General features: G+C 38.1%; 1 protein-coding gene across 1 annotated transcript in view; it reads left to right on the forward strand.

Moving 5' to 3' along the window:
* The window catches only part of LOC142107553 (myosin-10-like), a 139,007-nt gene that overhangs the window by 23,549 nt on the left and 94,758 nt on the right, over positions 1 to 20,700 (forward strand). The window contains exon 2 of the mRNA XM_075191051.1: positions 6,184 to 6,551. Coding sequence (XP_075047152.1) covers positions 6,204 to 6,551 — 348 coding nt within the window. The 5' untranslated portion in view covers positions 6,184 to 6,203. The remainder of the gene's footprint in view (positions 1 to 6,183; positions 6,552 to 20,700) is intronic.

Below are 20,700 nucleotides of genomic sequence, written 5' to 3' on the forward strand. Positions count from 1 at the left end.
TTTTTTCTTAAAATACTGGTTGGCCTTGTCATATTTTAGGCTTAAATTAATCATGAGGTTGAAACAACAAAGAAAACCCTGTAGTTTTCCTTATATTAATTTGGTCACCCCGTCCCTGGAACCCTTTTCATTAGTTTTATTGCGTGTTTATGATATTCTTCTACTTTTATTAATCTGCACCTACAAATACTCTTCTCTGCCAACATAGGGCCCGATTTAGAGTCGGACACAAGTCCTTCTGTCCAGCGCAAAAAACACTTTTGGTCAAAGATCCGTCTCAGTTTGCACTGGGACGGATCTCCCTGTTGCACCTCTCTGCACTTTGAGCGGTGGAACAGGGGAGGTAGTGGGCGAGCCTAGCAATGTAAAGGCGTGTTCACGGACTTTACATGCTATTTTGAGAAAGCAAACGCAGATAGGTCTCTAGGAGGGGGGAGCAGTTTTTTTATTTTTTTAATTTTTTTACAGTTTTTTTTATTTTATTTTCTGCTTTACAGGGCGCTGTACATGATACAGTTGCACGAGGCAGATGAGGAGGCATGTTTGTACAATTTGCCGTGCCACTCAAAATACTGTGTAAATTATGGGATGCAATTTACACTTACAATTTCAATGTAATTTGCGTTTGACTCCAAATGAGGTCCATAGTGTCCTAACATTAGCCCTAAATCCAATTCTAAGCACTAACCTAACAGCTTTAACTAAGTCCTAAAGGATCTCTTTTATCGGAGTCCTAAAAGATCTCTTGCTGATCAAGTTGTAAACATGTCTCACACACACTGACTTGTACCGGTGGAAATATTTTTGTGATAAAGAACTTACTACATCCTAGGTCAATTAAATGAATTCACTTATTTGGAAAAATGTAAACTGCTCCTGCTAGACTGCTTTCGGCTTCCTAACAATCAACAATTTAATGGAAAATGGGAAACAAATACAAAACAATGAAATAAAAATCTCAGCTGACAACTAATTGCTTAATATTTACAGAATAATGTGAATTTATATAATAGTTTTGATCAAGTACAATTGCTCAGAAAAATGTACTGTGAAGCCATAATGGTACAGCTGTAGGTTATGTTACCTTAGTCCCTTAGATGTGTGCGAGTTATATACTTCTCTGTATAACTATCCTTCTATTCTGTATGTGTATAGTGTAAATAATTAAATTACAACTGAAACTTGCTCCTAAAATGTGCCAACATGATCCATTTTACCTGGGAATTAGTGTTCTGCAATTATGTCCACTTTGTTTCCCTGTGTTTTACCCTTGGCAGAAGTACATAATTGATGTAAGAAACTCAACTTATATACTATAGCATTGGTGAAGGACATATATTGGTGCTAGCATAGGTACTTGTTAATTATACAGGCGCCACTGTAAAAACTCAACAGCACTGCTCCCACTTGCACACGGTAGTACAGCACACCTGGTGGCAGCAGCAGCCCCTCCAGGGACCGGCCCCAGACTTTAGCACTAAGTCAATTGTACCTGCACAGTTCATCCTCTGCCATGTCAAGTGGCATGCATATAATTAACAAGTACCATTGTGTGTGTGTGTTTAGACACATAATTTGGTACTTGTTTCTAATATACATACAGATATAATCTCATTAATCCAACCCTCACATAAGCTCTCACATGGCATTACTACACCCCACCCCACATAATATTACTACACCCACCCAGATATAACTTTATTACACCCACCCAAGATAACATTACTACCCTCCCATATAATATCCATTCACCCCCTCACCCCAGATAACTTTGCAACAACACCCACCCAGATATTATTTTATTACACCCACCTAGATAACATTAATACCCTCCTCCTTAGATAACATTAATAACACCACCCTCCTCCTAGATACTTAACTAACCTTGAAAGAAACACTCTGGTCTCTGTGTGCAGAGGAGAGGGGTAGAGCTAGAAAGATATGGAGAAGGAAGGATCTTTGATAAATGGTGCAGGGCTCCAGCTGGGCCGGCCCCCTTTTTCCCTGGACTGACACTGTTAATCAGCATGTGGATCACCCGCTAGTTAATGTGGAATAGTAGTATGGTAACATAGTTACTTGTCTTTGTCTCCCTGGCCAAAAAGTTGCCAGCTGTCCACTGTTTTATCGTCACTCAGAACCGTAAAAGGTGAAGCTAAGTCACCCAAGGTGAGGGTCTGCCATCTCTCCGCAAGCAAAAGGTGCAACTATCGCCTTTAGTTGATCGCAAAATACACACAGCCTGCTCTCACTTCTACAATAGAGATGTCTACCTAGAGGAGGACACAGCTGGCTACATAGCCACAAGGAAAGCAGAATTCTTCAAGTTATATTGAAAAGATTTGTGTTGACTGTGCTCCCCCCTCCCCCCCCCAACGTCACTGCCCCAGTTTATAAAAACACACACAGCGAGTCAGGTGAACATTACAATTTTTATTAAAATACATTTTCATTGGTAATAACTGAGTCCCCATGTTTGTTAAAGGGCACTCTGCACATCTCTTGCTCTATGATTAGCTGTTGTTATAAAGCACGGTATGCAGATGCAGCACCAATTATTTAATGGAATGTCATAGTGGCGCTTTCACACCTGACATCTGCATCCCTTGTTTGATAATCTTCCTAGTGGATGTGAAATATCACAACACTATATAGCCATAGCCCAGTTCCTATATATCCTGAGTTAATAGTAAAGCCATACTTGCTGTGTTAAACATGATATTATGTTTCCTTGTATCTCACCAACTCTCATCTCTCCTATAATGTTAGTGCTTTCCATACAGTATTCTCACCATTGTTATTACAGCCCTTGTACACCGTTCCGCAGTATTCATTGCAGTTTATAAATAAAATATAGTTATAATAAATAACGACCTTACCCTGCTTTCTGTGTAAGTGCTTTTTAGTTCCATTCTGTACTTGGCTAATGGACTGCAATGTATTGTGCATTATTTCACAAATACTCATGTATTACTTTATAAAATGGCTGATCTTTATCTTGCATTGTATAATAAAAGTATGTACCCCCATACTTGAATACTGTGGTCGTACTCGTGACACCCTCTTACCTTGCACCCCTCACCCTCTACTTTATACATTTACAGGAGGTGGATGTTAATGAAATACAATTATCTTTATATAATAGAAAGAAATAATAAGCAGTGAAGGCGCTAGGTGAAAGTGTGAAACCAATAACAAAAGATGTGTACTAACACAAATCTGTGCAAATATATAAATAAAATCACATACAGTAGGCAGCTTCTCAGTCTTAGCACTTATTTGCAAGTGCCCAAAAACCTAAAAAATAAAACAGAGAAAAGAAGCCCCACACATAGTGTACCAAAAATAAAACCATCAATTTTTTATTAGTTTTATTTTTGGTACACTATGGCGCTTCTTTTCTCTGTTTTATCTTTTTATAATATTTTTTTGATTTTTAGACTGCTGGATAAATGATTTCACCTGTACCAGCAAGCAAATTGTGCAACTTGCCTTTTATTGGTAAATGAAGAGGTTTGGGATACCCGGTTCATGAATTTGAGGAGTGTACTTGCAATTTCAGAAACCAGGTCACAGATTAAGCCAGAGGCCACATGCGGTACTCCTGGACAGATTAATTCCTTTTCCAGTGATTCTGGTATCTAAGAGTCCTGTGCTTATAGATGTAACAGGTTAGCTGGCGAATGGATGGATTAGTCTTCTGTTTGGAATTTATGTTTAGCACATATGCGTCTTCTCAGCTCTCATAATGTGATCTAATGTACGGTGCCCTCTGCTCTCATAATGTGATCTAATGTACGGTGCCCTCTGCTCTCATAATGTGATCTAATGTACGCTGCCCTCTGCTCTCATAATGTGATCTAATGTACGGTGCCATCTGCTCTCATAATGTGATCTAATGTATGGTGCCCTCTGCTCATAATATGATCTAATGTACGGTGCCCTCTGCTCTCATAATGTCATCTAATGTACGGTGCCCTCTGCTCTCATAATATGATCTAATGTACGGTGCCCTCTGCTCTCATAATGTGATCTAATGTACGGTGCCCTCTGCTCTCATAATGTCATTAATGTACGGTGCCCTCTGCTCTCTTAATGTAATCTAATGTACGGTGCCCTCTGCTCTTTATAATGTCATTAATGTACGGTGCCCTCTTAATGTAATCTAATGTACGGTACCCTCTGCTCTCATAATGTCATTAATGTACGGTGCCCTCTGCTCTCATAATGTGATCTAATGTACAATGTGCATTTATCTCAATTCATTTACTGCCTTCCTTACAGAGAATGGTAATTCAGCAGTAAAATTAACCTCAACTGGGAAAGCAGTTAATTGAAAGAAATATGACCCACGCAAACCTTTTTCCAGTTATTTAAACCTTATTATACAACTCAACATTAAAACAAATATGTTTAGATTATTTCAGCTTGGAGTAATTTCCAAAGCTATATCATACTTACCAACTTTTCAATGTTGGCCTCCAGGAGATCCCGGGGCAGGTGAGCATGTGGGGAGCGGGGCTGGGGAATCGCATCATTTTGGCCACTCTCCCCGCGATGCAATGACGCAAATGCGACATTTTACAGCAGGGAGTGGTCCAAAGTGACGCGATTTCCTGAGAGTCGCATCATGGAGGCCCAAATCCTGTCCATTTTACTAGGAAATGGGCAGACGCGGGAGAATGCCCTACTCTCCTGGGAGTCTAGGAGACCTACTCAGAATTTGGGAGTCTCCCGGACATTCCAGAAAAGTGGACAAGTATGAGCTATATCTTGGTGTTTCCTTAATTGTGGTGGGAAGGTTTGTGTGTATATTATAACTGCCTGCTGGATTGTACATGCAGAGGCACTAAACAAACAATATTTTAACTATGTAAAGGTTGGACAGTACTGTCAGAACAGCTTGGCTTACTAGAAAAATATGGTATAACTTGCTCACTGGATGCTGCATTATGTTTTAGAGCACCTTTTCATTTTATTTCATATTCTTTTATCATATGTAAATAAATATGCATGTAGCAAATATAAATGACCATACAGGAACAGAAATGCAAAGTGTGTTTAAAATAGCCATTTACAACCCATATACAGGAGAAGTGGCGGTATAGCATTCCACCTTATACCAACCCACTTCAACCACTGTAAACATATATCTAAATATGTGTGTATATGTATATATACTGTGTGTGTATATCTATCTATCTATCTATCTATCTATATATATATATCTATATATATATATATATATATATATATATATATATATAGATATAGATATAGATACATATTTCTTCAGTACTGCTGCTAGATGGTCATGAGAAGGTACAAGGTATTACAGAGCCAACAAACCATCTCTTTGAGTTATATAAACATATGGCCCACCAAGAAATTTGCATCTTTCTGCACAGTTACCATTTATGACTATATTTCATGTAGTAGAATTTTACTCAGATCTCTTTATCATTTTTGATTGCATCTCATGAATATTTTCTTAGCTTACAAGAAAAAAATAGATTAATAGCAACTTGCGTTTCCTAATATATATAACTCTGAATAGTATCTAATACCAATGTCGCTGTTTTGCAAAAATAAATCTGATATTGCTTGTACAAACATTATGGTCCTTATTTCTCTCTAAGATGCCGTCCTGCTGCATTTGACGGCACAGTCTTTGGCAACTCTGTCTGTTGGTATTTTCCATTTTCTAAGGCCACATTTTCCTTGCAGTCAAAGAGTCAGGCACCACTAGAGTTTATGTCAACTTCACACACATAGGTCATTGTTATACCAAGGAACACGCACTTCCTTACCCGGGAGTTAGATTTTCCAATAGCTTTTCATTTTTTCCATAGTCTTTTTCTCCTTTCCTTTACTCCTGCAGTAGATCTGGCTCAAGCTCAAGTGCCATTTACTTTATTGGCTCTCCATTTCATTCACTGTGATGTAACATTATGTCACATCACAAGATCCCCGACATGTTTGATTGCTTGTGAAATTGGCAACTCTGTTGTGTTTCCTGTAGATTTATTATTATTACCTGACCTGCAGTCACTGTGCGTGAATCCATACAGTGTTAGATTTAAATAGAAAACTAAAACTAAATCTGAATGCAGCACAATTAAGAAATGATGGCACATTTTATGTACTTATGTGTATATTAATTTCTACGTGTATTTCTTCTAGGAACCTGATCAGTATCCAAGATGTCATCTCGAAATTCATATAGAGATGATGCCGAGCGCTACCTTTTTGTTGATCGAAACCCTATGGGGAACACCGCTATGCAGGCTGACTGGACGGCCAAGAAGCAGGTGTGGGTGCCCTCTGAAAAGCATGGGTTTGAAGCCGCCAGCATTAAAGAAGAACGTGGTGATGAGGTGGTGGTGGAACTGGCAGAGAACGGCAAAAAAGTAGTGATTAATAAGGATGACATCCAGAAGATGAACCCACCCAAGTTTACCAAGGTGGAGGACATGGCAGAACTGACCTGTTTGAATGAAGCATCGGTCCTACACAATCTCAAGGATCGTTATTACTCTGGACTTATCTATGTGAGTAACACTTACTAAAACAGTTTGATATGTCATTTAATAATATTTCTTTAAGGGTAACTACAGATTCTTGTGTTGACATTTATCATTAAACACTAACTCCACTCCAATTTGTTTTTGAAATTCATCTATATTATGACTCATGATAAGATGTTTTGAAAACCATTATTATTGTTTCTTCATTGTAGAAATTGCTATTTCAACATCTCTACTGGACACCAGGGGAATTTTATTTGCCCTGTATTTTAATTTGTTGAAATATACTAGTTTCAGCTTTCACATTCCACTCTACCTTCACTACAACAAACCTTGGCAGGCAACCAGAAACCTTTACTACCTGTCGCACATTATGGATGCATCCATGTTATGGGCTGAACCTATATTCACCATAACAAATAACTGGGTGTTAGGGACATCACTGAGGCATGAGGTACAAAGGGCATTCTCCTGATTATTGGTTGTGCCTACAAAATGACTGCAATGTGTGTAGGTTACAAGTACCTTTACTTACGTATAAGGCACTTATAAATGACAATTCTGTAGAGCCCACATCTCTGAATGACCATTTATGAATGGCTGTCAAAAATGGTGGTAGCACTCCCTGTAGCGCACCACCAGCACTCCACTCCCGCTGTCTGTGACAGCCTGTGGATCCAGTCTTGGGGTCAGAAAGCATTGCTTATAGTTACTGGCCCCACAATCACTAAACATAGCATCAAAACTAAACTATATGCGCTTCTAACGCACGCACAGCTTCCGTATTGGTAAGGGAAATCCACTAAGACATCACTTCAGTGTAAAACAGACTAGGGAAAGGCAGTGTATACTTAACAACGGAACTATAAGAACTATAAGAGCCTACTGAAAGGACCCCCTGGTTTTTTTAAAAAAAATCAGAATACATAAATAAAAGTTAAAATTTAAATATAAAAAACCACTACCCCTTTCTCAAATATTTATAAAAGTACACATATTTGGAATCTTTCTCTCTCACTTTCTGGAAAATTACATAATCACATTTTGTGTAAATGGATGGGCTTTATCTATGTTCGTGGAAGTAACCTTTTAAAGAATTTTAAATACATTTATTTTTTAACCATTTTTGTCTTTATGTTCCTGTATATTATATTTAAAATAGATAAAAAATTATATTTATTCAGATATAAAGCCCTATCTGCCCTACATTATACTACATTTTTCCCTATAAAGCCAACGCATCTCAACAGTGTGAAGGTAAAATTAAGGTACAATATGCATTGTGTCATTAAGAGGTTAAAATATTTTCCCAGCAGTCTTACCTTTAGTGCTGCAGAGAAGCAGATATATTTACATGCTGCTTTAAATAAATACATTTTATTTGCAAATCATATAATCATTTTAGGAATGTGAGTAGAGCCCTTAGTTGATTTCTTGGAAATACACTTCGACATCTGTATTTTTTGGATAAGCTGATAAGGGTTTCTTGTATTTGTTTTTGTTTTGCTGCGCATTGGCGACATATAAAAACGTGACTTATATTGTTCATTTTCCCTTGATTAACAGAACAGATTCATATTTTTGGGGTTTTTGCCACAGAAATGTTGGCTTTAGCCTGGGCTGTTTTATTAAATATATGAAAGACCGGTTTGCCTAGGAATATCAATACGATTCCGAGTAGATGGATGAAGAATTTAAAAATAGTAGAATTGATGTTATGCCCCTGGCGCTACAGTACTCAAATTATAAAGTTATTTGCTCTACTTTATTTTACAACACTGCTATAATATTTAAACGTGATACAAATGATTATTATTCATAGTTGTCTACTCTCCCGGAATGTCCGGGAGAGTTACGAATACGGGGTAGGTCTCCCGGACTCCCGGGAGAATAGGCCAGTCTCCCGCATCTGACCACTTCCTAGTTAAGTGGGCAGAGTTTGACACAAAATGACGCGATTGTCATGGAATTGCGTCAATTTGCCCCGCCCCCCCTCCACTGTAAAATTATGCATTTCGCCCCCCCCCTCCCCCGACACAAATACCCCCCCAGCATCTTCGGACGCCAACTTCCTGAAGATATTATTATTTAATGAAAACATTGACAACAGTGACATAGAGGCACAAGTTATTTACAATCACCAAATGGTGTTATTATTTTATTATCATTGTTTGAATACTCTGGTGCCAAGGGCATATTATCAACTCTATTTGTTTGAAATTTTCCATCGGTAACAGATAACAACCTACCTCCCCTTTGGCAACCATAAAATACCAATTAATACAAGGGGCAGTGTTATTTCCCTCCTGTACCTTTACACAATTGAAGAATTTGAAAAGCCTCCATCTTTAGTACAGATAGACAAACCGAGGATGTTAAGAGTTAACTCTCCTCTTACTTTTTTATTTTATCATCAGTAGTTTTTATTGAGAGAGATTTTCAAACTTTAGAGATACAGAAAGTAAAGTGGGGCGAGGAAATATAAAAACCAGCGGGAAATAAACGGGGGAGACAGGCAATGCATTATAAACAGTGCTCAACATTGTAAAAGGTTTGGAAAAAAGGTAAGAAATATTCAGAAATAGAAATATGGGCTTTATTATTATTATATTATTACGTCCATTATCCAGAAACATCACAGCGCATAATCTGCATGATTGGAAATGTAAAAAACATGTATATTCCTAAAAATGTTGTACAACAGCTTTGGGAAACTATTATATTTTACTGTGTTACAAAGGGATTTGGACCACTAATGTGATTTTTGTCCAGGGCCCACTAATATTTTATTATGGTCCCTGTCTGAGTGGTGCCCAAAGTGTTAAGAGGGGATATTAATAAAGAATAGGAGATTGTTCTCGTGCGTGTGTCTCACACTCACTGTGGGTCATGTTGTGTTGGACGCATTTTCGTACATAAACGCAGATGTAAAATATCTTACGCAAAAAATGGTGCGTTTACTGTACGGGTTTATTTTAAATTGTACTTATGTTACGATACATATAATTCAAAATGAACACATCGTTGCGTCCGCATAAAGATATATTTAAAGCGCATCAAGATGCGCTTTGAGTGTAACATGATGCGTCAGTATACTAGATATACCCTTCATCACCGTCAACCTGATGATGAATGGCGTTTTTGTTTGTTAAAATTAAAAAAGAATAGATAAATAAAAACGGTGTCCCAGTCCACCATAAAAAGGGATCCAAGCGCTCCTAGCTTGTGCTGGTTGTTGCAATTGTAAGTGTACGAATAGAGTGAGGTTCCTATGCACAAACAGCAACCAGCACCCGGCTATAACAAGGACACCGCATCATAATGTGGTACAGCCTCATCCTGTTCAGCATGAATTCCCTATAGGCCCATAATGCCACATAAAAAATACTGGTAAAGAAACACGAACATTGGGAAAAAATACTATAGTAAAATAAATAACCCACCAATTCCTTGTTTATTCCATTTATTCTCCAAAATCAACAGGGATCCTCTTCTTTCTTACAACATTTAATCCAAATGGAATAATACCAAAAAATATTGGCAACTCTAACCTGCTTCTTGCGGAGCCCCAAATGCGACTGATTGGTCAGAGCGTGAGAAAGCTGTTCTGATTGGTGAGTTGCGCCTAAACCCCAGTTGCTGACAGGATTCCTGGCTGTCAGTCATGACGGGACCCTGGAAGGAGCGAGTTAGCGTCGTCAATATGTGTGTTTTTCTCCATTTGAATTAAAAGAGGATCCCAGTGGATTTCGGTGCATAATGAATTATTAAACGAACGAATACGTAAGGAGGAACACGCCAGAGATACGCAAAAATCAAGATGCAGACACATGCATTTTTGGCGTGTATGCGAAAAAAGAAAATGCATAATTTACGCTACAAATTGGGGCTTATGTCTAACTCAAATTGACGTACATAGGGGTATATTACTAAACTGCGGGTTTCGAAGAGTGGAGATGTTGCCTATAGCAACCAATCAGATTCTAGCTGTCATTTTGTAGAATGCGCTAAATGAATGAAAGTTAGAATCTGATTGGTTGCCATAGGCAACATCTCCACTTTTTCAAACCCACAGTTTAGTAGATCTAGCCCATAGTGTGCATTCAATGTTTGTTCCCAATTGTAAAGCGCTACAGAATTTGCTGGCGCTATATAAATAAATGTTGATGATGATGATGATGATTGCAATGCATGGTAACCTCAGGATTAATACACCCAAGAATAGAGATTACTGAACCACAGTACTCAAGAACAAGGATGGAACTTGCTCTATTTTCTTCCGTACATGCTCTGTCTACACTCTTGTTGAATCTAAAATTATGGATGAGCCTTTAATGTTTATCTTAGATACAGCCCTGCATTTTAGATTTAAACTAAGTGCTTGTTCTTTATGCAGAGCACAGATTGAATACATTGTTTTTTTGACTCCCAATGTGTATTGTTTTTTCTTACAGTCAAAGTGTTCATATAATAAATGTAGTTTGAATATTTCATAGACAGGAGCTGATGTTCCTACATTGATCCTCTCATTTCCTTTTAACCTGCTTTGCGCATTCCAATACAGGGATTAGTAAACCTGTTTTCTGAGGACCTTGTGAAAGTACTGCATCCAGTAGACAGGTGGAAGCCTGCCCAGACTTGTATTTAAGGCAGGTGGATTAGTTTGTTGTTGTCTCTATGATACTTTGGAATGTAATGAGCTCATTGAAAATCCAGGTCTCTTCTTCAGAGGTGTGTGTATCATCACGCAGCAGACACCAGATGTGTTTTTAGGTCAGAATGTAAAACCGATAATGTGCATTTTCTTTAAAAATAATTATTATAGGTGGTACAATAAACTAAAGTGGCAGATGAGGGTAAAACAAGCCTGACTATTAAAAACAAGCTCCAGAATAAACAGTATATAAGAAAAGAAAAAACTGTAAAAAGACAGAAATTGAGGCAGGTTTGAGAAGGGCCACAGAATTGGGAAGGAATATCTGCTAAGATGACCACCACAGTGCACATTATTGGCCTGAGTCATGTTCGGACGTACATCGATTTTTGTAGCATATCTTGTGAGAACTAGCTTTGCACATGTTCAGAAACGGACCTTTCACCAACTAGCGCAATTGTATGTAATTCATGCCCGAACGCAAATGGCTTTTACGACTGCCTACAGCTTGAGAAGAAAAACTGGGGAGGGAAGGGGAGAATTAACTTAGGCCATGTACATTAAGGGGGTTCCGACGCAAATACGGCCAATTCATGTCTGCGTTTCTCAAAAGTGAGTTTGTTTTCAGCCGTGTCATTTGCAGTCACTACAGGGCTGGTGTAAGTGCCAACTGATAGTGATGACTGTTACTCCATAGTCTTTGATTTAAAAGTACACATGCGTGCCACTAGCTAGCACACAACATCATTATTTATGCAATGTAAAAAAAAGAAAATGAATTATTATTTGAAATTAAATATTAATATAAATGATTATGCAGATAACAGTTGTTTTTTTCTTAAAAAAAATTTTGTGTTCTATTATGACCTTTTATTGTATATATGCTTGTGCTTATAACGCAATCTATTTGGTGTGTCTACGTATGGCAAGTACCATGTAGGCATAGCGTAGCTGCAAATGGAAACGTATTTTGCGATATTCTTGGATTTGAATATGGTCAGAACTATGCAAGTGCTCTTTTTTCAAAATGTATTCGGTCTTGAATCGGGTCCTATGTAGCTAGGTGAAGATGACCTCTAGATTACTTTCTAAAAATAAGGGAAGAAAGACCAAAAAGATTATACACTGTAACACAGTGCTGGACCATTTCCAGAAGTTAGGAGCCAGAGCCAAACGTTTGTGAGAAACAATCTGTGGCATGCAGAATGTTCAAAATTTTTCGGAGTGGGTTTGCTCAACGCTCACCAACAGTAGCCAGCATGTGCCAGCAGCTTCCAAACACATTTTGCCAGCATGTTGTGGCTGTGCCCAACAGAGTAATCAGATAAGGATCAAAATTACAGGTAATTCCCACTGCAAAGTTTGCATCGTTGATCACTAGTTGGAGTTATCCTGTAAATTCAACAAACTACCTGCAGTTAAATGATGTATAACTAAGCAGAAAGGGAGTGATTTAAGGGCATATGAAAGCAGTTTGAGCAGTGTTTTGAATGAGGGCGGATACAGTAGAAGTGGACAGCTGCCAAAGCAAAACGAAGGAGCAATAACAGGTTTGTCTCCCCACGTGTAAGAGCGTTGCTCAATGGACATCCATTTCCTCTGTTTACTGTTAAGTGACCAGTCAGTCATTATGTCTAGCATAGATGCTTTCGAATTAACTTCAATACCTGGGAACATTTAGTGGTTTTTGAAAGGAAATAAATACAAAGTTTTGTTTCAAATGAATTGGAAAAAAAAACAACTGAATATCAGATGAAATGCATTCCAAGCAAATCTGATAAAAGGATAATACTATGTAATACATCATTCACTTGAATCCCAGCCAGCAGACAGAGAACTAGGATCAAAGCCATTTTATGACTCCTTAAGCTGATCTGGCATAGGGCAGCCTTCATAAAGTTCCAAGCTATCCAGGTGAATGTTATCTCTGCCTATGGACCTTTTGTGGTGCCTTCTAATAATAAATATTATGTTCAAGTATACTATATAGCCCTTCAGACTAAAGTGGGCTTGTCACCTGCACATTAAACGCAGATTATCTGGACAGCATACAAATAAGTATATGTCACATTTCTTGTTTGCTACAGCTGTATAATTTATTTACTTTTACATGTCTACATGAAGTAGTTATCACTATGCTTAAAGCAAACCTCTAGAACAGGGGGGCCAACCAGTCAGAGCCCAAGAGCCAAAAAATATCCTTAGATACGCAAAGAGCCAACTTTACCTTTTATATATGTGTGTGTGTGTGTGTATATATATATACATATACAGTATAAGCAAGCACATACATAACGCACACACATACATTGAAAATAAAATATAATTTACTAATATATTGCTAAGTGAAAAAGAAGATACCCAACAATGCCAAAATATTCAGAATAATCAATTCAGCTCTTACCTTGCTGTTGTGTCCAGCGGAGGAGGGTTCAAAGCATACTTACAGTCTCTCCACAGTAGCTTACGGTGCTTCTGTATCCACAATCGCTGTGGAGGGACCTGTTGAAATGGGGATAAAAAAAGTTATAAATAGCCAATATGCCCCTCAGATCTATTCACATTCCCACCAGATCTCACCACGTGCCCCTTGCATACACATCAGCCTATCTCCATGCCATGAAATTTTCCTACATGCCCCATACATGCCAATTAGGCTCCCCACTTGCCCCATACATGCCAATCAGCCTCCCATACATGCCAATCACCCCCCTCACATGCCTCATTCATACCAATCGGCCTCCCCACATGCCTCATACTTGTGGGCAGGGCAGCACGGTGGCTAAGTGGTTTGCCTTACAGCACTAGGGTCATGAGTTCAATTCCCGACCATGGCCTTATCTGTAAGGAGTTTGTATGTTCTCCCCGTGTTTGCGTGGGTTTCCTTCCACACTCCAAAAACATACTGGTAGGTTAATTGGCTGCTAACAAAATTGACCATAGTCTGTGTGTCTGTGTGTGTGTGTGTGTGTGTGTGTGTTAGACTGTAAGTCCCAATGGGGCAGGGACTGATGTGAGTGAGTTCTCTGTACAGCGCTGTGGAATTAGCGGAGCTATATAAATAAATGGTGATGACGATGATCACTAAGCCACCGTGCTGCCCAAGTTTTCCCTACCAAAGACTAGTCTCCACCACACATTTTTTTTGAACTCATGCCATGCCTCGATCAAAGGAGATTTCTGAGGAAAAAAGAGTTGTCGATACTCATTAGGCTGAAAAAGGTTCTAAAACGATTACTAAAGACGTTGGGCTTCACCAATCCACTGGCAGGCAGATAATATACAAATGGAGAAAATTCAATTCCATTATTACTCTCCCAGGAGTGGTCATCCAACAAAAATCACTCTTGCAAGCAAGGCATTCTTTATTATAATATTCCAGGAAATCACAAGAAGCCGCATGGTAATGTCAAAGGATCTGCAGGCCTCTCTCAATCTGGCTAATGCCAGTGTTCATGAGTCCGCTATCAGAAAAACACTGAAAAAGAATAGTGTGCATGGGAGGATAGCAAGGAGGAAGTCACTACTCTCCAAGAAGAATATTGCTGCCCGTTTAATGTTTGTAAAACAAAACACCTGAGTGCATACATTCAGAAATGAATTCACAAACTTTCCAGCACCATCTTCACATTATCAGCGGGAAGATTTTTAGCAGAACGATGTATTTTGGATGAAATTTATTATATTTGAGTTTATATATACAAAACACAATGGCTTTATGTGTTCCATCTTGGTAACTACATTCCCTTTCAAGCTCTAACAGTTTATGTTCATTCCACTATGTTGAATCGTTGTACAGTACCGCTACCAATTACATATCACGCTTCACTAGTCTTCAGGTGTGTCTCTTAACTGTCAGAAGCCATTCTGGGAGAGCTCTTCTGTTCAAATTCAATGGAAAAAGACAGCACAGAGGCAGTAACTGAAAAAGGTGTGGGCTCTGGTATCAGATTCCACCTGCCCAAAATCCTGCTGAACTATAGCAATAGTACAATTAAAGGAGTTGCCCACAAACATTAAATGTCAGTTTAGATAGAAGAAAGAGAGAGTCTGTTGGATGAAAAGCTCATGGTGTCAATGATAATTAGAAGAATTATGTGTAAATAAAGATATAGGACACAGCTATGTTAATTTAGGCCTCATAAAACACAGTTCTTAAAATCAGGTGTTGAATAATGTTCTTAGGCGAAGAGTTAATGGCCACGTTGCCGCCATTACAGTGCGAGGAAAAATTAGCGGAGATTCCAGTCTTGACATCAGCACAATGTGACTCTATGGACTGTTCCAGAGAATCCCCCCTTTAACGTCTGGAAAACGTGATTTGCCCCAAAAAATAATGTAAGCAAATGGAGAGTTTCTGACATGTTTCTGACAAGCGTTTACTTTGCATCAATATCAGTGTTGGCTGCAGTGTTCGTAAGTGTGAGCACCCAGTACAATATAATGTAATTCTGTGGGAGTGGGATTTAAGAACAAAATACAAATTCTTAGCTATGCTTTTAACAGGCATGTATTCCAACACATTGGTGATTATGAGCCCTAAGACGACATGCCCAATGCTTTTTTCTTTCTTTTAGCTATTGTTATGGAATTTTCTAAACTATAAGTTCTACATAATTAACAATAAAGTAGTCATATTTCTGTGCCTACAAAGCAAACCAGATTTGCTAACTTGCTAAATATTTTCATAAAGAGAGAGTATCAGAACTAAAGAGCTGTGTGCAGAAGCCAGTGCAGTATCTCTAACAGTGATTACTTTATTAGAGCAGTAAGCGTAAGCATACCTGGAGAAAGAAAATAACACATTTTCTCCTCTCATCTGGTTTAACAGTCCTCTGTGTCAGCTAATTTATTTAAAAAAATGGGATTATATTAAAAAGTTCTAAAGGATAACACAACCCAAAACTAATAATCTAGTTTCCAGTGGAGTTCAATGAGCTAGTATAAATGTACTTGCTGTTGATACAATGCCTTCCGGCAAGCACCCGAGTGGGGAAAGGGTACCGCCCTCAGGAGCCATCCACCCGCTTCTTACCATGTGTGTCCATCACCAGTATGCTGCCCCTCAATGTCAGCAGCTGGTGCACAGTGTGAGGCATGGGGGGGGAGGATGGGGAGTAAAAACATTGAATTAGTGGCATGATGTCACTCATTCAGTGTTTTATGCACCCTCTAAACCTTTGAGTCATAGGCATCCACCTAGGTTTGCCTAGTGGTAGTGCTGGAAAGTCGTTGATGCTATTTGATATTTCTGGTGTTTCAAAAGCTGTTAACAAATAGTCTACGAGGATACTTAGCTGATAAGCTGGTGCATCTAAGCACGGCACACACAATGCTGTCTCTTGGACCTTGGATCTCTACAATCTCCATCAGGTTATGTTTCTGTAATTTGATTATAACATACTTTTATTTTGCATAAAAAAATAATACACTTCAATAAATATTAACTTATTAACCCCCAATAACAAATAGGAATAAATGGTAAGTATGATCAGTGTAGACACATCCCTAAAACCTGGGACTGTCTCCGGAAACTCAGGAAAGTTGGCAATTATGCAAAAGTGAGATTTTGTTTTGCATGAGGACATATTTAAATGGATTCAAGGTGCACAGAGGGCTAATTCATAGATGTGATGAAAAGTCCATTTGAACTCCCCTTCCTCCTACCTCTGCTACATTATCCTCCCGATACCAACAGTTTTAGAATCCCCAGTAAGAAGAGCTATTTGCACTGCAAGTTTAGGCAGATGATACGGTAGAGGGGATCGGATGTATGCAGAGTTCCGCATGAGGTCCCTCTACCACTAAAGGGAAGAAAGAACATTCTTATACAGATATTGTTTATTCTAGCGGCAATTACAGACATGTGCACATTTCTCTGCAGGCCAGAATACAAATGATTAAAAAACAACTTATAATACACAAACGTTACTCGCAAATCATTGGAACACATAATAATAGTATAAATTATTTTTGAGACAAGCACTGTTTGGCACAATGGAGCTAGTTTAATCTATACATTAAATTTATCACAGGTACAATTTGGAAGAAAAGAGAAAACTTTTCTGAAGCAGCCAAAAGCAACGTCTGTGTCAAGTTTTTCATCAAATTGTCATGTCTTTAATCACTTGCTGGCTTCTGTTTCTTTTGGGCTTCAAACAGGAGTAGAAAGACAAGTGACAATTACATTTTCAGGTGAAGAGTCTTTTTGTTAATAACCCCTTTTAATTGCGACTTTCATCTATCGCCAAACCTATTGGCAGCTTTCCAGCAGTTAACAATTCGAAGGGAGTTTCTTTAACTGACTTAAAGCAGCAATTCCTCATGGAAGATTTATTTATCTATTCTGTAAGTAGCAAGTTAAGTACCTTTTAAGCATGCTTCTGATAGTCATTTTTCTTAGTTGTTCTTTTAAAAAAATCATTATCTCCTTTTCAAAATCTCTCCGGAGGGCAGACAAGTATGAATGCCATTGGCTCACAACTCTCAGCAAATGATATAATGGCATGAAATTGCTAGATAGGGAAGGAGGGCCACATTTTTGCAGCTTTCTCTTTTCTCATTGTGAATGTATGGGGTAATATGTATATGTTTGTAGTTAGGTATTATGGTTTACTATTACCAACAAATGTTTCAAACCTCGTGACAGGTACACTTTAAAGTGTAAGTCATATACTTAAAGTTCACTATGTCACTGGACAGCTCAGAAGCAGCATAACTATCACTTATGACATTGCACCTACCATTCTGAATTTAAATTGGATGAAAAATGCTCCTCCCTTGCTCCCTAGTGGTCAAATCATGTTTGCCTTAGGCATTACTTTAATACCTGCATGTTGAAGACCGTCCAGCAGGTGTCCCTATGGGGGTCCCTTCCTTGCTAATCCACAATAAACTCACAAGACCAACAGGTAATTCTCATTCAAAGACGATTACATGCAGCATATGTGCTGTAAACAGTAGGGAAGCTCAGGTAGTGTCAATAGAAGTGGTGTGTTTGTGAACACATTAATTAATGACCTACGGTTGCATGAAATGCTGGGCTAATTTGCATAATCACACATAAATACAATTATGGAGACTGAAAGCAGTAGGCTAGTAATTAATTAACTATCTCAGAAGTTATCATTTTTGTGTCATTAATACTACATTCAGCCTTTGGATTTTTGAGACCCAGGTGCATGATTTTGGCGTTGAACTGTAGTTGCTACACTCTTGTCCATTTCTCTAATCTCCCTATATCATCAATCATTTTGGTCGCCCCTCTATCTCCCCCAATGTATCTGCATAACTGCAAAAATGTAGACATTCCCTTCAATAACTGTAGTAATGGTTCCAATAAAGTTATTAAAGAAGACTGATCCAAGTGCAGACCCTTGGGATTCTCCACTGGTAATCTCTCCATCTTCTGAATGTATTATTTTTGCTATAACTCTGCTGTTTATCCTTGAGCCAATATCAGTGTTCTCCCCAGCACCTATTACCCGAGTGCTCCACCCAGCTGCTTTTACTTTCCACCAGGCTCGGAGCCCAACAGAGTCCTATTATAATAGAATAAACCATTGTTTCTCCTAGTATATCAGGCACTATGTGAGCACTACAGCCAGCAGTGTGTGTTAGACCACTGACCACCAGTCTGACCAGTCCTGGCAGGTGTGGGCAATAACCTCCAACATTTTCCAATATTATTGAAAAGTATTACACCTGCCTCCACTCAGCTACTTCTTAATGCCATCCAGATGGTAATATTTTTTGGGGAGAACACTGAATATTTTATCTACTCAACCACCTATGAAGCCATTCCCAATAGTTCTTCAACTACTACTACAGACTGTTCACAAACAAAAGTTCCATCCCTGGATGCAGAAAAGCGATTGATTAAAGAACTGTTTTTCTGATTAAACCTCACAACACTTGTAGAGAAGTACATATAATGCAAAATTACATCTAATAAATATGTACAAAAGAAAATGAATAAAACCAGAAACCTTTTCATCTTCCATCCGAGCAGTTATGGGAATACAACTTAGGAAGACAGTGGGAAAATTAGTTATGTTGATCACTCTCCAGTGATAAGAGCTCATAAAGTATCATTTTGGATCTTCTTAGGGAAGCAGTTCCATTCTGCCAAGCTGACATTATCCCCTTGGCTGCAAAATAGAGGTACCTGGGAATAGAGACAGTTTAAGACTGGCTAGAAGTCAAACAGGCATGTCTTTAATGATGTACTTGTCACAGACATTTTTTATACCATTCAGTATTTGAGACTAAGGGGGATATTCAATTGTTGCCGTTAACGCTCTCAAACGAGCGCTCTAAAAATATTAGCGTTAATACGGTAATTACTCGCTAAAATTCATCTCGCTGTGAGATGAAATTCAGCGAGTAAACTACCGTATTAACGGTATTTACGCGCATATTACCGTATAAACTGTAATATTTTTCGAGCGCTCGTTTTTTTTTGTTTTAGCGTGTTAAAAGCAACAATTGAATACCCCCCCTAAGAATAAAACTGCATTAAACATGGGGAGCTTAATGCAGTCATAATAATTAACCATTTATTTTAAGTTAATTGTATTGAATGTGGTTGCAAGGCAAACTGCATATATAAGATGTCTGAACACTGCCAGTAACTCAGATTGGTTAATAATAACCTATCAATAGAGGAGATTTCTCCCCATAATGGTCTTGAAGTGCCGGAGTGGTTGGGATTTGGACATAAATATATTTAACTAGATTGTTCAAAAAAATGTTTTGTGAAGTGAAAGCACTTTGCAGAATTTGAAGTAGACAAGAAATTATCTGATAACTACAAGATAACCTAGCACTAAGGGCTCCTTGAGACCACTCATATATATGTGAAAACTAATAAGCTTCACACTAGTTGGAAATATAGAAATCTGTTAAGATGACCATATATATTTTTTATTAAATTATTAGAAAATCAAAATGTGCGTGGGTGACAATAGATTATATACAGTCAGGGTTAGATGTTTTAATTGATTGACAATATGATGAGGAAAATTTTAATTTTAAATGGTCAAATTGAAGTTGTAATAAATTCATATGACCGAGGTCTACTAATGTTATGTGTGAAGTGATCGTCCATTCTTAATCTGATTGTGTATATCACAAAATGCGATCGCTACATTTGTGTTATAATTGAACATTTATCGCATATCAAGCCTATTCATTCTAATATGTGAATAGTTGTTGTATCTATGGACACCTTTTTATATTATGATTTTTTAATATTGTATGCTAGAGCAGGGTTCATCCCAAACTTTGTTATTCTGACATAGATACAATAAACAAGGAGCTCACTTAAAATGTCAGGACCATACATATATGCTATTATTATGCTATATTATCTGTACCACTTGTTGGCTACTGCTAATATATTATTAATTTTTTTTAACTTAAAGATTGCTTTGTGTACAAGTTGAGTTTGAATGTGTATTTATTAACATTGCCATGATAACTTTAGCATTAAAACATATGAAGGACATAGGGCAGTAT

This window comes from Mixophyes fleayi, chromosome 11 (assembly GCF_038048845.1).
Source record: "Mixophyes fleayi isolate aMixFle1 chromosome 11, aMixFle1.hap1, whole genome shotgun sequence".
In the NCBI taxonomy this organism is placed as follows: Eukaryota; Metazoa; Chordata; class Amphibia; order Anura; family Limnodynastidae; genus Mixophyes; species Mixophyes fleayi.